Source organism: Pleurodeles waltl, chromosome 9 (genome assembly GCF_031143425.1).
Source record: "Pleurodeles waltl isolate 20211129_DDA chromosome 9, aPleWal1.hap1.20221129, whole genome shotgun sequence".
Taxonomy (NCBI): Eukaryota; Metazoa; Chordata; class Amphibia; order Caudata; family Salamandridae; genus Pleurodeles; species Pleurodeles waltl.
The window spans coordinates 487810326-487830330 of record NC_090448.1 but is presented as its reverse complement, the minus strand read 5'-3'; the positions used below and the strand labels follow the sequence as shown (position 1 = coordinate 487830330).

The following is a 20005-nucleotide window of genomic DNA, read 5'->3' as shown; positions in this document are numbered from 1 at the left end:
CTTGACCCTGTTCCACATGGGAACAGTCCAGCCCGAACTGCCAGGCCAGGCTCTCCCTGGACCGGAAACAAGCATCCTGGGACCGGTTTCATTATTATCACGCCCCCACCAATCACTCTGTCTGCCTGAATATGTATATGTAGCCTTCTAAATCGTGTTGATTACTACATTTATATTTTAAAAAGAGCTCATTAAAAAAAAGATCTCATGGCCTCCCATTTCAGCCGTGGCCTCAAAGAGATATTTACACTGCTGAAGTTGGTAGTGATGCTTTCAAGATCTTTAATGTGGTCCTCCACACCACCTCATGTGAAGAGTTAACAACGTAGATTAGAAAATTAGAGACAGAAACCAGGGCAAATGCAAAGGGTGAAGGGATAAAGTGATAAAAGAAAAAAAATACAACTTTTCGTTTAGAATTTGCTCCATTGCTGTTATATAACACCTGTTAAGTTATAGTGTGGTATGCTTGTACAGCTCATCATGGTTCACCAAACAGTTTATTTGTGCTAGTGAACAGTAGTCCAAACCAAGCCAAATGCACATTAAAGAAGAGTGGAGACTAGTAAGCTTGCCTAAAAAGTCACTTTTTCAGCTCTTTACTAAATTTCAAATAATCAGTCTGAAGGCCTACTGTTAAAAGCAGGGAGTTCCAAATTGTGAGAGCTTGTACAGAGAGCCTAACACCACGTATTCTTTTCTTGTTGGATTTTGCATAGTCAAAAGATTTAAAGAGGAGGAGCGTAGTTTCCTAGCTGGTAAGTATTTCCCATTTCTTGTTGTAGAAATTGAGGGCCAATAGTCCAAAAAGCCTTAAAGGTAACGCATCAAGCTTTGAGGGTGATCCTTTGTTCCAGCAGCAGCCAATGAAATATCATAGCAGAATAGGGATATGGCATGTCCTAGGTTGTTAAAAGATAAATCTGGCTGCCTGATTTTGAACAATATCCATGCCCTAGCCAGGATTAAACAGGCAGGGTGGCCAACTAAGACCACCTAGAACACCTACCTACAACAGCGGTTCAGAATGATTACTCCGAAGAGCAAAAAGTGTCCTGATCTCCCACCAATAGTGAGTGGCAAGCTCAGAATGAAGTGAGAGAATATCAATAACAGTACAATATGTAAATACTCCTTTTTTTTTTTGTTTAAGAATGAAATTAAGCTTCTAAGAGAAGAAACAAACCCCAAAGCTCTGACTGAGATTTTGTACCCTGACTCTTAATGGGAGAATCCTTGCTACCTTTTAATGAGGTCCTGACTGATTAGATTGTGGCAGCCTAATCAAAATCTTATTCATCCCTGCCAGTGAGTAGACCCATTGGGAGGAGACACAGACTTGCATGGAGTGATTTGAAATTCCTGACCGCAGCATCTGGTACCTAAGTGCTTGATAGTTCGTGATTCCATAAGAAGTCAATCTAAATTATTTTCCTACTGCTCTACTGGACAGGGAGTCAAAGAAGACCGATGATGCAGTGGGCAAGACGGTCTTCTCTGCAGCCAGTATGGTGCTGTGCTTCTTAAATGCATTTTGCCTTCTGGCACACTGCATCCAGGTGCCCGCATAGCCCGATAATTTATGCATTGCTTTTGCTCAAGCAATTGAGGATGCTGCTGAATACATTTATCAGTTTGGTGTGGATACCACTCATGGTGTTTCTCATGCCATAGGAACCAAGGCCAGCCTGCTTTGGTGCACTCCAGTGGACATGCTTTTTGATGTAGCCAGGATTTTTGTCGAAAGATCTTAAATACATGATGGACAGCAGAGCTACAGTTTGATCCCTGAAGTTATTTTGCCCTACTCATCAATTCCACCAATCAATGCCATTAATGTTTAGTGGGTTTATAAATCAAATCGAATTAGGCCACTTACAAATTGTGCGGGGTACTCAGAGTGTCCCAGCACCACAAGTCTGTAAGCTGCTGGGGTCATTCATGGGAAAGATTAAAGCATTCTATTAAAAAGCCAAGTTTTCAGATTGCATTTAAAAGAATCCGGATCTTTGATTGCTCATAGGTACAGGGCAAAGAATTCCACCCCCCTGGTCGCCAATACAGAGAACCTTTCCTCTTAGTCTTAGGCATGACTGTCATCAGTGCTTCAGCAGGGTGCAGGACCCTGGAAGACTGGTAATACAGAAATCTTCTGGACAGATATTTAGGCCCAAGTCCATAGAAAGCTCTGTGAGCTAGTGTCAATCCCTTACACTTTTGCCTTGATAGGTAGCCATGCAGCTCTGTAAGATGATCCTGAACAGAAACGTTTCTTGGCATCTTAAGCAGGAGCTGAGCTGCTGCGTTCTGCACCAGCTGGAGTCTCTTTAAAAGATACCCCGGGAGACCCCAGCAAAGTGCATTTGCATAGTACGCCAGGTATGTTATACTGGCCATCATCTTCTGGCAAGAGGTAGGGAGCAGAGACAGAAGGTTCCTCAGCATCCGGGGGAAGACTGAAACACTTACCAACTACTCTCTCTGACTTGTAGCTTGACGGTGTCACTCCTAAATTCCTCAGTGAAAGGAGTCAGAGGAGAAGGAGATTAACTGGGCCAGGTCTTTCCCCCCCTACGGTGGTGGCGGGGAGCCAAAAAACAGTACCTCCATCTTGCTTGTATTAGAGGTTACTCTGGGACATCCACTGGAACACTGCAGACAGGAATGATTTGAATCTGGCTTGATCACTTGATGTTCCTGTCTCACGTTAGAACCATCTGCATATCGTTGTCGTAGGAGATAATCTGCATGCCAAAAGATTCCAATGGGGATTCCAAAGGTAAGAGATATACATTAAACGAGGTTGGACTCGACGCAGAGCCCTGGGGGACCCCAAACTCCGAAACTATGGGTTCGAATGTAAATGGCAGCATCCACACCAACTGCGATCTGCCTATAAGAAGGATTCCAACCAAGTCAGGGCAGTCTCACCTATCCCGGTATCACACAAATGCTGCAGCACGATAGGATGGGACACCTTATTCAATGCCTCTGAAAGATCCAGCAGCAGTAAGATCACTTTCTTACCCCTCTCTGCAGCTAGTTTGTTAATATCTGAGACCTCTCCTAGAGCGTCTTCTGTGCTGAATCCTGGATGAAAGCCAGATAGCGAGAGATGAAGCAGCTGATTTACAGCAAGATAACTGGAAAACTGAGTATTAATTAGCTTTTCAAGAATTTTCTAAAAAAAACTTGGCAACAAGAAAAGTGTTCTAAGCTGAAGGTTTCTTCAGTGGCGAAATCGATTTAGCTTTTTCCAACAGTTAGGAACAGTAGCCTGACGCAAGGACTCATTTAATAACAAATTCAAGACAGGATTAATGCCCTCTGTGTTAATGGCTAATAGGCTTTCAGGGATTTATCTGAGTCTTCTTAAGAAAAGGAGAACTCCATCAAAAAGCAAGAGGGGTAGGGAAGAGCAGTCAAAAGTCAACGTCCCAGCCAATTGAAGCCATGCCTCCTGACCAGTTATGAGAAGTCTTGCCTTTTGCCTAAGTTAGCCCTCGCTAGCTGTCCAGCAGCCAATGCACTCTTTTTGTGAGTCTAGTGGCGGGCGTGAAAATAGAAGATGACACCTCTCCTTCACATCCTTTTCATCAGCTCCCACCAGACATCTTTAGTCTCCTATCCATTACCCACTTGGGGACATTTGGGGTTAGAATCCAGCATTGTCTTCCCTGCTAGTATTTGATTACGTCAGACCAATGGGCCATTCAGATTGTTCAGCATGGTTATACCCTTACCTTCCTGGAAATTATTCCCCTCATTCATCCAGTTAACTTCGATATGTCAGCAGGTGATGATGATAATGTGTCAACAGAAGTGCCAGTGTCACAAGCTGTGGGTGTAACTAAGACGGAGAAACAAATGGGATGCTACTCTCTGCACTTCTTAATCTCCCAAGAAGATTGAGTCAGAAGGCTGGTTATAGGTCTCAGTTTACAGAAGCTGTCTCTATAAGGAAAAGTTCAGTGTGATAATTCTAGTCCAAGTACTCTTGACCTCGGACCCCGAGGACTAATTGGTGCCTTTGACCTGCAGGACATATACTTTCATGTACTGATTCTGCCTTCCTACAGGAAGTTCCTCCATGCTGTGGTGGGGTCGAAACACTTTCAATACCTGTTCTGCTCTCCAATCTTGCATTGGCCCTCAGACATTCACCAAAGTCACATCAAAGGGCGCCACCCATCTTTACAGATTGAGGATGCACATATTGGTGAACCTCAGTGACAGGCTGTTGACTGTGACCTTGCTGCAGTTAGTCTTGAATCTACTGGATCTCCTGTGCCCAACAGTGTTAATCTTTCCCACCAAGGGGTCCTCTGTCAGCAAGCCAAAATCCAACCTTAAGCTTGTACTGAGAATTCCCTTTATAGGGACCATTCTCAGTGTGGTGGTTTTGCAGGCCTCTCACCACCTTTATCCCCCTCCCCAAAAAAATCTGGGGCATTTAGTCTAGGCTCCAGATGTTTCACGCCTTTCAGACTAGAGCTCAATCTCTGACAAAGCTGCTCAAAACCTTCAGTGGTGAATGTCTGATGCCAATCATGCTGTTGTCAAATTGTTCTCCTGGTCTTCACAAAACTCACAGCAGAGGCAGTAGTTTGGTCTTTGGGATTTGGAGACCTTGAACAACGTGGAGATCGGGATCTTGTGCCTCAGATTGAGCAATGCAGTCAGATATACTTTCTGAGAGCTGTACCCCATCGGGCATTCCCTAATTACCTTTTATGCCCATTATCAATAGCAACATGAAAAAGGAAATCATGCACAACACCACCACCATGTGGTACTGCAACAAGGAGGGTGCATTATCATCTTTTGCCTTAACTCTGGAAGCTCTGAGGCATTGACAAAAGCGGGTGTCCGGTGGATATTTCTGACTATCAGCCATCTGGTAGCATGTCTCAAAATCTTGGTGACCACAAATGATGTCTTCTCCTGGATGTTCCTCTGGGTATATTCACCCTCAATAGACTTTAAGCAGGACATCTGCCAGGTAACCCTGTGGGTATCTGTCCATTCTGTCACCAGGCACTACTGTAAGAGCTCATACCTCGGTATGGAGGGTAATTTTGCTTGCTTTATTCTTCAGGACTTTCTGGTGTAGTCCAAGCCTCGGACCCACCTCCTTTGAGAGGATGTTGCTGTGGCATATTTTCACATGGTGAGGAATCTGTTAGACGTATCTCTCAGAAGAATAAGTTCCTTGTAGTCAATGAAGATCTTTCTGGCGGATACTCGAACTCACAGATTCACTACAGCTTGCCATCCTCCCTGTTCTGTGGAGTGGGCATTCAGAAGTTAATAATACTTCTAGTTAGATTTGCACTCTGCAGGCTCATTTCAGTCTGTCAACCATGCTCTGTATTTGAAGGCACGGAAAACACCACAAAAAAATACATTTGCTCACCTACACGCTTCTGAGTCGTCTGAAGGCAGGACGGATTCATGAAGGAGGCAGATGGCCCCACCTGCCAGTGTGCTGGAACAGTTTCAAGAGATTGTCGATCCAGTCTGGCGTGAATGTAGGGAATCTGCAGTTAGGTAGAGAACACACTAGAGAGAGCATTATTAAAGGCAAGTAACTTATTCTTTGGGATGAATATAGCATTTTTTCTAGCAAGCTGGCTGATTTCTGGCCAAAATATAGTACTCCACATATGTTGATTGACATCCGCGATGATGATCTCCATGTGATGATTGTTGATGCTGAAGATTTTTTTTTTTTTTTAACTGTTTTTATTAGCATTTTAATTAACCAAGACAATAAGCCCAAACGGGCTAGGAGACACTAACTATATTGACATAATATGTTGTAATAGATACCAGATCTACTAATACATTCTTTGACCTCATCTGTTGGGGTAAGGGAAGGACTTCCAATATAATTTCTGTATTCAACGTGAATAAACTGTGTATCAGTGTTGAAGTGTAATGCTCTAATTGTGAGTGGGGTTGCGTGTCTTGCAAATAATGGTAAGACCTCGATGGGCACACACCTTGTTAAATTTCCGTGGGCATCCGCGGGCTAGGTAAGTCACCCTCTTAGCCATCATATATTAATCCATCCCCCATCTCCACTCTGTAATTGTTGGGGTCTCGGGAGATCCCCCGTACTTGGCAACGTCTCCTTGCCTCAGCTAGTCCTAGGTTGCTTGAAAGGAGTATGGAGCATGAAAAATCAGCCTCTGTGTGTATGCCAAGTAGTGTGTTGCGAGGTTCCCCCGGTATCTGTACCTCGAGTACATCCCCCAGTTCGCCTATAATACTTGACTACTACTTCCGTATATTTCGGCATGTCCACAAAGTGTGCATGAACGTGCCCTTTGCTGACCCACAGCCGAGGCAGTTCGGAGTTTGGGTCCTACCCATTATGTGTAGTCTCACCCTATCGTAGTAGGTCCTATGCAGGATTTTAAACTGAATGAGTCTTAACCGGATGTGTATGGCCACTGTGTGAGGGTGCATAAGGGCGGCCTCCCAGTCAGTGTCATCAACTGGCCCCAGGTCTCCCGCCCATCGGAAGCTCAAGCGTCTTAAGGGTGTCTGGCATGTTATTGTTCAGAGTTTCGTATGTCCAAGAAATGGCTTTCTCTTCCAGTTGATCCATGAGGAGTCGTTCCTTTACCAGGGTGTATTCTGGAAGGCCTGATGTGTCTTAACGTTTCGGCTGCAAACGTGCGCTAATTGAAGGTAACGATGATGCTGTGTCCGTGAAAGAAGCTTGTAGGGTGGAGAAGGTCTTTAATGCGCCATTCATTTTATAAAGTGGCCCATTTTTGAAATACCTATTGTGTCCCAGATGCTGCAGTATTATTGATCGTATTGGGCTCCACCAAAGCAGGCAAGACATTGGTCCATTAGATGGTCCTGTAAAAGTTGTGAGCTGTGGTGTTTCTGATGAATGAGGAAACCCTGAGGAATTTGTCAGTGGGAGACTTCCCCATAAAGCATACTCAATGTAAATGTAGATGGAAACTACCAAATTGTGAACAGAACTACACTTGGCCACAGGGCCTGTGCTATATTCAGTCTATGTACCCACTTGTGTACACACCGTAATTCCATTCTATACATGACTGCTGGCCCTCTACTACAAACATTCTTTTAAAAAATGATGTAAGGTTTTACGGATTAATATAAATGGCAGTAGTTATATAATAATAGCATCAGTTATATAATTTGTCTTCAGTTATAGCATTGGAGACATCAGTGATGTCTTTTGACATGTCAAGAGTGATAGAATATGTAAGGTCATAAGCAGTTAATGGAAGGGGACACAAGTTCTAGTAAGTTAACTAAACTATAACTGGCGAATGTCAGTGTTTTTAATTTTTAAAACATTAGTTCTGATCTCATTTCAACACTTAATTCTAAAGTCATTTTAACTTTAAAATGTTTAAGTACATTTCTGGGTTTTAGTTTCAAAACTTATGTTAAGATCTAATTACCATACCTGAGGTGTAAAGTAAGTTAAAAACTAACACTTAAAATCAACAACAAACTGAAATTCGCCAGTTATAGTTAAGCGAGCCAACTATAACTTGCAAGCCTGCCATGCACTGCTTATGATCTCACATATTACATCACTCCTGACATGTTAAATTACCTCCTGGATGACATCTCAAATGACATAATTGATGACATCAATGACTACATTATTCAGGCTATTGCTCCTCACGATTAACTTCTAGCAAAATGTTAGGAGCGAACAGTACTTCATTGAAACCGTGTAGAGACTGATTGCAACTAGTGAGAGTTGCTGACCTATGTTCCAAATAGGTTTCTACTTAAATCAAAGTCCTGTTACCAAAATAAGTGAGAAAAACTAGAGCTTATGTGTACAGTACATTACTAACCTGTGGAATTCTGTGCACATGCTGACATTAAAGATTTGACAAAGATCGACAATTTTTAAAGGAACTGGAGATTTATACTGTACAGCTATTTATTTCCAGGAGTTGATTAAAAATAAAGCATTTTTGAAGAATATAATATCTGTAAATTGAGGGATAGACTTGGGAAGATCAGTGATAAATAATATGGCACATCAGCATGAGTCATTGTTGACTCATACAGAGTATGTTACGCCAGCTATCTGCGCAATAAGAGATTGGAAACATAACAGACAGGAGTAAGTGAGGCCTTCACGACATATTATATGAAGCTGTATTTTGTAATGACTGAAATAAGCATCACAGATGTTGTGATACCAAAGGGCACAGCCCTTGACAGATGTTAATGACGTTATGAGGGACGAGCAGGATGCACTGTTAATGACAGAGTCAACTAGGATGGCACTTAGCATGGGATAAAGCACAAGGTATGGATGGACTGCCGCTTGAACGTTATGTAACACACAAACCGAAACTGACGAGTTGTTGTCTATGCATGCAAAGGCTTATCAGATGGTCTAATAGTCACGTTCAGCCAGGGAGGCTATTGCAGTAGCACTGCAGGTGGCAGAGCACGATCTGCTTGAGGTGTTTCATACAGGCTGCATGCTCTGTTAAATATTGAGTATGAAATTCATGAGAAGGTGAAGTAGAAGACTCTCGCCCCATATAACAGATTTGGTTCATTCAGTCCAAAATGACTTTATACTGCAACAAAATGCACATGTGAATCTTTGCAGGTTGTTTCATATGTTAGTTGGGGCAACAAGTGTGTTTGGATGTCGGTCAGTGGTGTTCCTTGAAGACCTTTGATAACTTGTTAAGGCCTTTCCTCTTTGAGATAATGTGTGTAATGGGATTTTGAGAAGCCATAATAACATGGATACAATTACTGTATTACAAGCCCATGTCACCTCTCGGCATCAGGGATTATTATTATATATATATTTTTTTTTAGAGGTGGGGAGCGACCCCTTAGGCAAGGGTTTCTCCCCTAGGGGGAAAATTATATTTAGGCCATTTCTGCCCCATTTGGGGGCAGATTGGCATATTTTTATGAGGCCAATCTGCCCCCAAGGGGGACAGAAACCACTAGACACCAGGGATTTTTTTTTTCTCTGTGAATTTCACGCAAGGGGAGCGACCCTTTAGGCAAGGGTTGTTCCCCTGCGGGGCCAATGAATTTTTGGTCATTTCTGCCCCCCTGGGGGGCAGAGCAGCCTATTTTAATTAGGCCGATCTAAAGCACTAGGCACCGGGATTTTTTTTGTTTTGTTTCACAGATGGTGAGTGACCCCTTAGGCAAGGGTCGCTCTCCTGGAGGGGAAAATTGTATTTAGGCCATTTCTGCCCCCTTTGGGGGCAGATCGGTCGATTTTAGGGCAATCTGCCCCCAAGGGAGGCAGAAACCACTAGGCACCGGCGATCTTTTATTTTGTGCCAATGTCACGCAAGGGGAGCGACCTCGTAGGCAAGGGCCTGATTATTTGGGGTTTTAGTTTTACATTTGGGCCATGAGAACTTGGCTAACTCTCAAAATCGTCCCACTTGGAATGGTGAGGGCTGCACTTTATGGACTTTGGGACGCTGCCATGTAGAAAAATCCACAAGACCTAGGCACATCTGAAAACTAAACATCTGGGTGATTCCAGGGTGGTGTTTCACATGCACCCCGCACCATTTTTGTACCCACAATCCCCTGCAAACCTCCAACTTTGCTAGAAATCACACATTTTCCCCACGTTTTTGTGATTGAACGTTTCCGGAATCCACAAAATTCCTACCACCCAGCATTGTCTCATCTATACCGATAAAACTTCTGCTGCACTTGTCAGCCTAAAAATGTTTTTTTGCAAACTGCCCTTTTGGACCCCCTTTGTTCTCTCTCAATATCGACATGTTTTTGGCTCTTCCCTTTCACAAGCACTTGGCCCACCTACACAAATGAGGTATAATTTTTACCGGGAGGCTTAGGGGAACATTGGGTGGTATGAAATGTCCCAGTGCGGTGATCCCACACAGAAATGTGGGAAAATTTTGATTTATTTTTAGCTAAATTTGAGGTTTGCTGAGGATTCTGGGTAAGAAAACATTGGGGGATCCACGCAAGTCACACCTCACTGGACTCCCTCGGGTGTCTAGTTTTCAGAAATGTCTGGGTTTGGTAGGTTTCCCTAGAAGGCTGCTGAGCCCAGGACCAAAAACGCAGGTGCCCCCCTGCAAAAACAGGTAGTTTTGTATTTGATAATTTTGATGTGTCCAGATAGTGTTTTGGGACATTTCCTTTCGTGGGCAGTAGGCCCCCCCACAAAAGTGAGGTATCATTTTTATCGGGAGACTTGGGGAAACGCTGGGTGGAAGGAAATTTGTGGCTCCTCTCATATTCCAGAACTTTCTGTCACCGCAATGAGAGGAAAAAGTGTTTTTTTGGCCATGTTTTGAAGTTTGCAAAGGATTCTGGGTAACAGAACCTATTCAGAGATCCACTAGTCACCCCATCCTGGATTCCCCATGGTGTCTAGTTTTCAAAACTGTGCAGGTTTGCTAGGTTTCCCTAGGTGCCAGCTGAGCTAGAGGCCAAAATCCACAGCTAGGCACTTTGCAAAAACCAGCTCTGTTTTCTTTGTGTAGATGTGATGTGTCCACGTTGTGTTTTGGGGCATTTCCTGTCGCGGGTGCTAGGCCTATCCATGCAAGTGAGGTACCATTTTTATCGGGAGACGTGGGGGAACACAGAATAGCAAAACAAGTGTTGTTGCCCCTTGTCTTTCACTACATTTTTTCCTTCCAAATGTAAGACAGTGTGTAAAAAAGACGTCTATTTGAGAAATGCCCTGTAATTCACATGCTAGTATTGGCACCCCGGAATTCAGAGATGTGCAAATAACCACTGCTTCTCAACACCTTATCTTGTGGCCATTTTGGAAATACAAAGGTTTTCTTGATACCTATTTTTCACTTTTTATATTTCAGCAAATGAATTGCTGTATAGCCGGTATAGAATAAAAACCCATTGCAAGGTGCAGATCATTTATTGGCTCTGGGTACCTAGGGTTCTTGATGAACCTACAAGCCCTATATATCCCCGCAACCAGAAGAGTCCAGCGGACGTAACGGTATATAGCTTGAAAAAATCTGACATCGCAGGAAAAAGTTACAGAGTAAAATGTAGAGAAAAATTTCTGTTTTTTTCACCTCAATTTCAATATTTTTTTACTTCAGCTGTTATTTTCTGTAGGAAACCCTTGTAGGATCTACACAATGACCCCTTGCTGAATTCAGATTTTTGTCTACTTTTTAGAAATGTTTAGCCTTCTGGGATCCAGCATTGGTTTCTCACCCATTTTGATCACTAACTGGAAGGAGGCTGAAAGCACAAAAAAATAGTAAAAATGGGGTATGTCCCAGTAAAATGTCAAAATTGTATTGAAAAATTGGGTTTTCTAATTCAAGTCTGCCTGTTCCTGAAAGCTGGGAAGATGGTGATCGTGCCAGCACAAACCTTAGTTGATGCCATTTTCAGGGAAAAAAAACACGAGACGCCTTCTGCAGCCCTTTTTCCCATTTTTAAAAACGAAACAAAATTTTCAGTGTATTTTGGCTAATTTCTTGGTCTCCTTCAGGGGATCCCACAAAGTCTGGTTACCTCTAGAATCCCTAGGATGTTGGAGGAAAAAGGACGCAAATTTGGCGTGGGTAGCTTATGTGAACCAAAAGTTATGAGGGCTTAAACGCGAACTGCCCCAAATAGCCAAAAAAAGGCTCGGCACAGGAGGGTACAAGGCCTGGCAGTGAAGTTAATCTTATTATATACCGGGGAACAAATATGAGATCCTGTTATTGTTATTATTAGCAAGATGCATTTGGGGAAGGAGGGAAAATGGTAATGGAAAGTTGGCAAGTTTGATTATATAGCGGGTAATCTTGTTGGCATTGTCCCGGGATGGGATTGAATTGGGTGTATAAAAATCAATAAAGAAGTAATGTAAAAAAAAAAAAGAAAACACTGTGGCATCTTTGGGTGACTCGCAAATGGTTCAAAGCGAACGACTGTAAACTTTGTAATGGTATATGCTAATCTGTTCATTCGAAAATGCGTGTTAAGTATTTTTGCAAACATGCCTTATTGGTGGCCAAAGCATAAATGTGAAGCTGTAGACATTAAATTCTTTGCCAGACTAGGTATTTAACAGGTACATCTCATCAACGTAAATAGTAGCCTAACACGCTTTTGAAATGTAGTTAAGGTTTAATAAATTATTGATTGCATTACGATCTACAGACAATATGTTTTTTACCCTCCTGAATACGAGTACAGTAAACAAATGCTAAATGCAGCCGCTTTCACAGATATACTTTTTGTCCTGAATGTTGCGAAAGGCTACGTTCGTTAACACTACAGAAGTGGTAGAAATTATGTATAGGTGTATCTTGCTTACACCTTCCAGTATGAAAAGAGTGTAGCAAACTACACATTCTTTGGATGATGTCATCAGTGATGTCATTGATATCATAGCACATTTCATGGGGGAATCAAATATGTAAGGTCACAAGTACTGCATGGCGAAGGCATGAATAATAGTTTCCTCAGTTATCTATAACTGGTGAATATTGTTTTAGCTTAAAATGTTAGGTTTTAATTGACATTTTCACCTATTTATAACGTCACGTTAACCTTTTGGTTTTCTCAGTATACTTTTAAGGATTTATTTAATGTAAAGCAAGATGTTATTTCCATACCTAACTATAACAGTACTTTAACCTTTTGTTTTTTCAGTGAATTTCTACATTTTTTTCCACAAAGATTTTACTACCATACATAACTATGCCAACCCCACAGTGCATAGCATTTGGCTGTGGATGGCGATGGGTTGGTCACCCCATGCAGGTGGCCACACACTTGCCATGGTCGGCCTTAGGTCGTGCCTGTGCCCAACTTCATGCCCTTTATTTTACAGGTCTGGCGCTATTGACTGTAGTTATAGTTCAGCCACATGTTCCATTGAAAATGCGTTTCTGTAGAGCTTATAACTTAGTGCCATTTGGAAAATATGCACAAAAATGTGGCATTTGCATAACATAATCCACTAAGTTCTAACATGCTTAGCTTCATGCAGATCCAGCAGCGAAACCTATCTGCGGGTGTCAAAAAAAGATGCATTTCTTATTTATGCTTTTGTAGGTAATGTTGCACTTCTCAGCAGCTGCAAAACATGTGGAACAAATGTAAACAAAAGTTGGTATGAAAATATAACTTCGCTCACAAAACGTTCTTTGTGAGGTTGGTGACATCACCAGTGACATTAACGGCGAACATCGCTGATGTGGTTATTTTTCCACCAGTTTTCTTTGAACTTATTTGTTAAACTGTTTTTTAAATTTTAATTAATGATATTTGCAACAGGCATGTTCGTTGGGTCGGAAAAAGGTAGCTGAGTGGTTGTGTGTTTAAGTGTACAATAACCACTTTGTACGTTTTTTTTTTTTATTAGTAATTGCATGGCTGTATGACAGTGGGTGTTGCCCTTTAGTGGCCTGTCTCTGTCCATCAGATGTTGGATGCGGGGACATATGATGTTTGTGTGATCCTAGATCACGGTGAATGAGAGTGACTTGATAACTCTGTTAGGATGCATGACTGTGTGTGTTTGATGTTTGTGTGGGAGTTTGTTGGTGAAAAAATGTGTAGTTGACTTTTTGCAAGTCTTCTTTAACCTTTGCAAGTTTCCTCAAGTCTCATCTTTGCTATTTTGGAATTTTCAGTAGAAATACCATTGCCTTGCAGGCTGTGAAATATCCTGTTCCTGGATGGATATTTAGTGTTGAGTGGAAATGTGTTTATCCTCTCTTTTGGAAAGGGAGAGATTATAATATTGTAGAGCAGTGGTTCCCAACCATTTGACTTCTGTGGACCCCCACTTTCTCATTAATGGAACCCAGGGACCCCCACTGAATCATCAGTGGAATCGGGGGACCCCCACTGAGTCATTACTGGAAGCATGAGACCTAATTTGTCAATATTTGTTAATATTGTTTAATTTTCTAAGCAGTCGCGGACCCCCTGAGAAGGCTTTGCGGACCCCCAGGGGTCCCCGGACCACAGGTTGGGAACCACTGTTGTAGAGTGATATGAAGATGAAAGTGCATCCCCTTAGGTTTCCCATGTTAAGTCAGGTCCGACCTTCATCCGGTCACAACCAATTAAAAACTCTTCTAACCTGTGATAAATAACAGTCACAGGTTTCACTGTATCTTCACTTTTTAAACAAAAAAAAGCAAACTTTAAGAAGTCCTGTGTGAAAAAGTGTGCCCTTACTAATGCCATATAATTTAAAAGGTTATTAAAATGAGGTACTGCTAAATTAAGCACACGTGATTACTAGATCATCGGGGTCTACTGCTAGCTTTATATAAAATTAGAAAAGTTTGTCATTTTGGTCATGGAACATTCAGGTTAATGCAACACAACGCCCTTGTCAAAAGATTCCTTTGTCTTTGGATCCGGAATACTGACTACAGAATATCATAGGACACTAATATTGTAAAAAGAATATCGAGGAACAGAAAATTGAATAGGAAATTGAAAGATAAGTTATGTATAGATTTTCTATTCCTAACTCCACATATATGTACCACGTGTGTGTGTGCGCATACACACACACGCGCGCACACACACATCTCATCAAGGTACATCGATGTGGAGTTAAGTTAGTAAATCTATACTTCCTTATGTGGACTTCGATATTTTGTCCATGATATTAGTGTGCCACTATATTGTTATACTGGATATTCATGAGTTCCGCCTCTGATGGGTTCAAAGAAAGAATAATTGCTGCTCATGATTCTAGAAAGGGTTAACCCCTCCACCCCCATCAAACCACCCCTTCCCTTCAAACCAGGGAATGACAGAGTCGAATAGCCTGATTTAAAGATGAGAAAGCAATGTCCCAAACTGAGAGTTAAACACACCATGCTAAACTTAGGCGCAATCATGATGTGTTTGGTGAACCATCTTCTTTTATACAACAAAGTATTTTTACTTTATTAAACAAAAGTTTCAGAAATATATCATTAATATATTCTGCAGGATCCAGACCGGTCACCTTATGAGATCCTAAAATAGATAAAGTTGAGATTCAGTGATGACATGTATTTAATACATTTAATTTCAATCATGTCCATTCTTTTGTAGAAATTCAGGCAGAAGAGCTTCAGCAGCCAGTATGGCAACTTAATCCAGGGTGTGTATTTTAAACTTGTTCTAGTGCACCTGCTTTAGAGGTGTTCAGCATGGAGTTAGGAGAGATAGAGCCACTCCTTATTGTCAGTGTATAAAGGTACTAAGTAAAGGCGTATCAATTAGAGTTATTGTCTTTTCTTCTGATAAGCTGGAAATTTAGTATGGTTCCTCTTCACCTGGCCCTAGATTTTACAACACTTCAGCAACTTCATGTTTCATAGTGTTTCTTGGTTTCCTGGTTTCATAATAAATTATTCAGTGCTAAAATAATTAAAATTCTGGCAGCTAGGACTACCAGCAGACTACATTATGGCGTGAACCTGTTGAGTGGATTCTCAGAATCCAATACCCAAGGGGAGGATACTTATCAGGAAGGAAATGGCAATGCTCTTGAACAGTAAGCTGGAATGTTACCCCGAGTTATTGCCAGTGGTTAGATGTATTGCAAGCATTCCTCCCACCAACCTTTTTGTGGTTAATGGTCTTTAACAGCCTTGTGTTACTGAGTGTTGTGTCAAGAAAGGCATTAGAAGGGAAGGCTGCAATATTATATTGTGCACACCTCATTTGCACACTGCTTTGGACAAAGCGCACCAGGTGAGGTTTTTTCCCGAAAACAGAGTTAAGTAGGAAATTATGTTGGCCTTGCTTGTGATGCAGCAATTTATATACACTAGGCTCTATGTTTTAATAAAATGAATGACAAGCCAAAATGCAATAATATGATCCTTTCAAGGGGTAAAGCAAAACTGTACTCTTTTTATTTACCTATGATGGCTGAATTCTTTACCTACTCAACAGGTTAATTATTTTAACATTATTTTTGAAAAACTCTTACTTGTTCGCTCAACTTTGTAATAGTTGGTAGTTAACAAATCCACTGCTTTAAACAGTGGTTTACATGCTACGTGTCTTTGGATGGAACTTTTCACATGAGTGCAGAACTTACTTTCCTTATCCTTGGCTATTGAATTCCAAAAAGTGCACAAAAGTCTTGAGTTGTAATCCATATGTAATTCCTAGATATTCTTTTTACAAGACAGATATATTTTTTTAATTAATCCTAGTGAGATTGTCCAGACCTCCTAATACCATTATGTAACTTGGTGGGGCAAGTCTACAACTCATGTATATTTCTCACATCACTCATAAGGTTCTTCCATTCCTTTGGAAGACCAATTTGTACTCATACTAGATTTGCAGAGAAACAAATCGTTGAAGCTTCACTTTCTTAGCAACCACGTATTTCTCATTTGCAAGAATCATTTGTGACTTATAACTGTTAACATTGCTGAATGTTCCCTTATTTCTTTAGCTTTACTCCAGTTCAGAATTTAGTTCAACTTGGTGACTGTTTTCTGGGATTATAAAGGAGATTATGGGGGTTATTACAACTTTGGAGGAGGTGTTAATCCGTCCCAAAAGTGACGGTAAAGTGACGGATATACTACCAGCCGTATTACGAGTTCATTATATCCTATGGAACTCGTAATACGGCTGGTGGTATATCCGTCACTTTACCGTCACCTCCTCCAAAGTTGTAATAACCCCCTATGACTTTCCTCAACACTTCTATGTCCTGTAGCCTGACGCATTGCTCACCATCATAGTTTTCTTCTTAAATATTAGACATTTGGGGAGATGGTCACTCTGGTGGAGATTAGATTATTACATTGAGATAATCTTCTTCCTTTAAAGCAATAAACACTGAACCAGAAACAACATGAACACTATTAATGAATGTTCCCTATGTAGAAGAATTTTTGTCATTTAGTTTGTTGCATAATTTATTTATTTACCTCTTTTATTGTTTGCTTCAGCAGTAAATTAAGGGTTTGAGCTTAGTTGCATATCCAAATGGTCCTATTGACGAGCACAAGAAAAGAGTTCAGAGGACAACACGTTTTGCCCATGCCAGTAGGCAGGTCTCCCTTTTTTACCTTCTTTCTTTTTTCCCTTTTTAGGTGATGACCTCCTAATTGACCGAGTTATGCATGCTGGTGTTATCAACCCTGAAGATCAGTGGACTGCTATGCCATTGAATGGACCTGTTGCTCATTTTGATTTCAAAATAAGAGTGAAATGTGAAGAGAATTACTACGGCACATTGTGCAACAAATTCTGCAGGCCCTGGGATGATTTTGTCGTTGGCCACTACACTTGTGACCACTATGGAAACAAAGTTTGTATGGATGGTTGGATGGGAGCAGAATGTAAACAAGGTAATATGGACTGCACCAAAATCACCCTGCTGCATGATACTGCTTTTATCTTAATTTAATTACTTAACCTGTTTGAATCCTTCCTTGTTCAAGCAGAACAGCCTCTGTGCTTAAATTCGTTTGAAAACAAAGGTAATGACTTAGGTCAGTGGAGAACAAAAACTTCACACTAATAGGCCATGAGCTCAGAATTTTGTCGTATTTACTATTTTTTATCAACTCTTGTTCAAATGATGTTCACATAATGATTTTGGATCTCCTCTGACTTTTTAAAGATGTGTGGTAAACATCTGAGAGAGGACGGAATAAGCTGTGCCTCCCCTTGGATACTGTAGTGTGCCATTTCCATGCATTTAACACTGAACATGTTTTATTGAGGGAACACATAGGTCCACAAAACAGAGGGTTCAAGGCAAAGTGAAAGAAACTACAAGGAACTAGAGGCCAATTAGGATGATTATTATTGTAAAAATGAAATCAATAGGTAAAAAGTTCCTGAATGCAGGTGGAGGCAAGCACTCCTTAATTGACGTTAGTCATTTTGATGTAGTCTACAATACATTCTGGTTCAATTGATGTAGACCACAGTAAGTTCTAGCATTACAGTGATTGTGATTTATTATGGTTATGTTAAGGCTCTGTCACTGGGTCATCACATTTCCTAGGATTATATTTTAGAAAGTATTGGTTATAGCTGCTGTTAGGCCTCTTAGTTAAACTGAATCAAATCAAAACTGTGACTCTCAAAATGCACTTTTTCATTAAATGAAAGCATCGAACTAGAAACACTTTATCCCGGTAACATGGAAGTTCTCTGGCTGCCCCTGAATAATACTGTGATTTGTTTACTCACATTTGTAGGGTATCTATCCCGTGCTGTGAGGCTTTCTAAGGACAGCTCTGTGAATGTAATTTCTTGAAACCGAGCTAAAAATAGATGGTTTTCCTGCCAGGGTGAATGTTTCTTGATCTTTTATCTTTAGGCTTCTTGATTTTATTTTTTTTCTTATTGGGGATTGCCAGTCCGCCATTAAATTTTGTTTGGCCCTCGATTGTCATTAAATTCTGTAATATTGACGCATGTACCATATAAAAAAGTTTTTTTTGAAAGATCACTGTAAAAATTGCACGGCTGTAGAAAATGCATTTAGTAATGTTGTAGTTAGGTCTGCTGTTTGATTTGATGTCTGTTGCTGTTCATCATTAGTATGCAATTCGCAAACCGGGAGGTTTCTGAGTGCCTTCACTGACGAGTAAGCTGTATAAGCTTAAGGAAAGGACGAACTGAAGAGGGGGGTAGTTTGGTATAGAAGTGAGATGTAAAGGAAACCATTCATGGTGTTTTTTTTAAATATCCTGTAAGTTGTCTTACGCGAAGGCAGTACCCAGTATTTGGAGCAATCACTGAGAAATACTAATGTTCCAGGCCAATACTTACGGTTTTATATGCATAGAGAAGTTGTTGATTGGCATTTCACACGAGTCTGATGTGTAGAGGGAACAAATTTGTTAAGAAGCTGAGCAGTACCTTTATTTACCAAAAATGTCTGTGAAGTTATGGGTATTGAGCTCAACCGTTTCTCTTGTAGAGAATCAATAGAGATTTCCGAGGATCGGACCATTTGTGTTGGTTTTTGGTGTAATTTCGTTCCTCATGATAATAAAAGCCTGCTGGCATCTCTTATTCAGAAAGGGAGTAGTATTGTAGCAATTCTACAGCACCGCAGACCTGAGGTAGGGTCCTTCAAGTGCTTTTGGGTATATGAGTAAAAGACTGCCACATCATACGTTGTGCATTGTTGGCAGAGTGTGGGTTTAGAGCGCGACCTTTGTTGGCAGAGCATTGGTGTCTTAAATTAGGGCCAGAGGTGTTCTCTCATCACATCATCTTGAGCTAGTAGGTGCTCTTACATTTGCATTGTCAAGTGCAGAGTTAGCCAACTACAACATGTTGTTGGGAATAAAGAGCAGAATGTGCTGGAGTTGGTAGAGCATTAAAAATCATTTTCAGTCCTGCAGATCCAAATTGTTGGTGCTTAAATCAAATTTGAATAAGCTAGATTATTGATGAACTTTGACAAGAGTTATGGACAACTGAGGTGGGTGAAGCGAGGGTAAATGCCAGCTGCTTGGAGCCTTGGCGACAAACCTCGGTTTTAATTTTATTTAATCTTCTTTACCCTCTTTATCGGTTCACGTTTGTTGAGTACACAGCATGTAAACAGAATGTGAAGGAAATCTATGAGGAAATGGGTGTTTGCTCCTCCCACCGCTGTCACCCAGAGTGGAAAACGAAGGACTTTCACCTTGTGGCTAATGTAAAATTTAAACCGCCATCAAATTGTGCTATCTGTTACTGTAATCTGAATGTTGTATTGGTAATGTCCTGTTTTAAAAAAATTGTACCATTGGATCGTATACGTATACCTACATCTAGCTACCTTCTATGCTTGGCATAATCAATAATTGTACAAAAGTAATTGACTTTATTTGCACAGCTAAGGCCTTCTTAGGTTGAAAACTATTTATCTTTTCAGCTATCTGTAAACAAGGATGTGATTTACTGCACGGAGGCTGCCAGAAACCAGGCGATTGCAAGTAAGTATGTTGGCCTGTATCTACTTTGGGTAAAGGGTGTTACT

General features: G+C 41.0%; 1 protein-coding gene across 2 annotated transcripts in view; it reads left to right on the top strand.

Annotated features, from left to right (window-relative positions):
* The window catches only part of JAG2 (jagged canonical Notch ligand 2), a 265230-nt gene that overhangs the window by 93468 nt on the left and 151757 nt on the right, over nt 1–20005 (top strand). For both annotated transcript variants that reach the window (XM_069207327.1, XM_069207328.1), the window contains exons 4-5: nt 17106–17363; nt 19901–19961. In XM_069207327.1, the coding sequence (XP_069063428.1) occupies nt 17106–17363; nt 19901–19961 (319 nt within the window). The remainder of the gene's footprint in view (nt 1–17105; nt 17364–19900; nt 19962–20005) is intronic.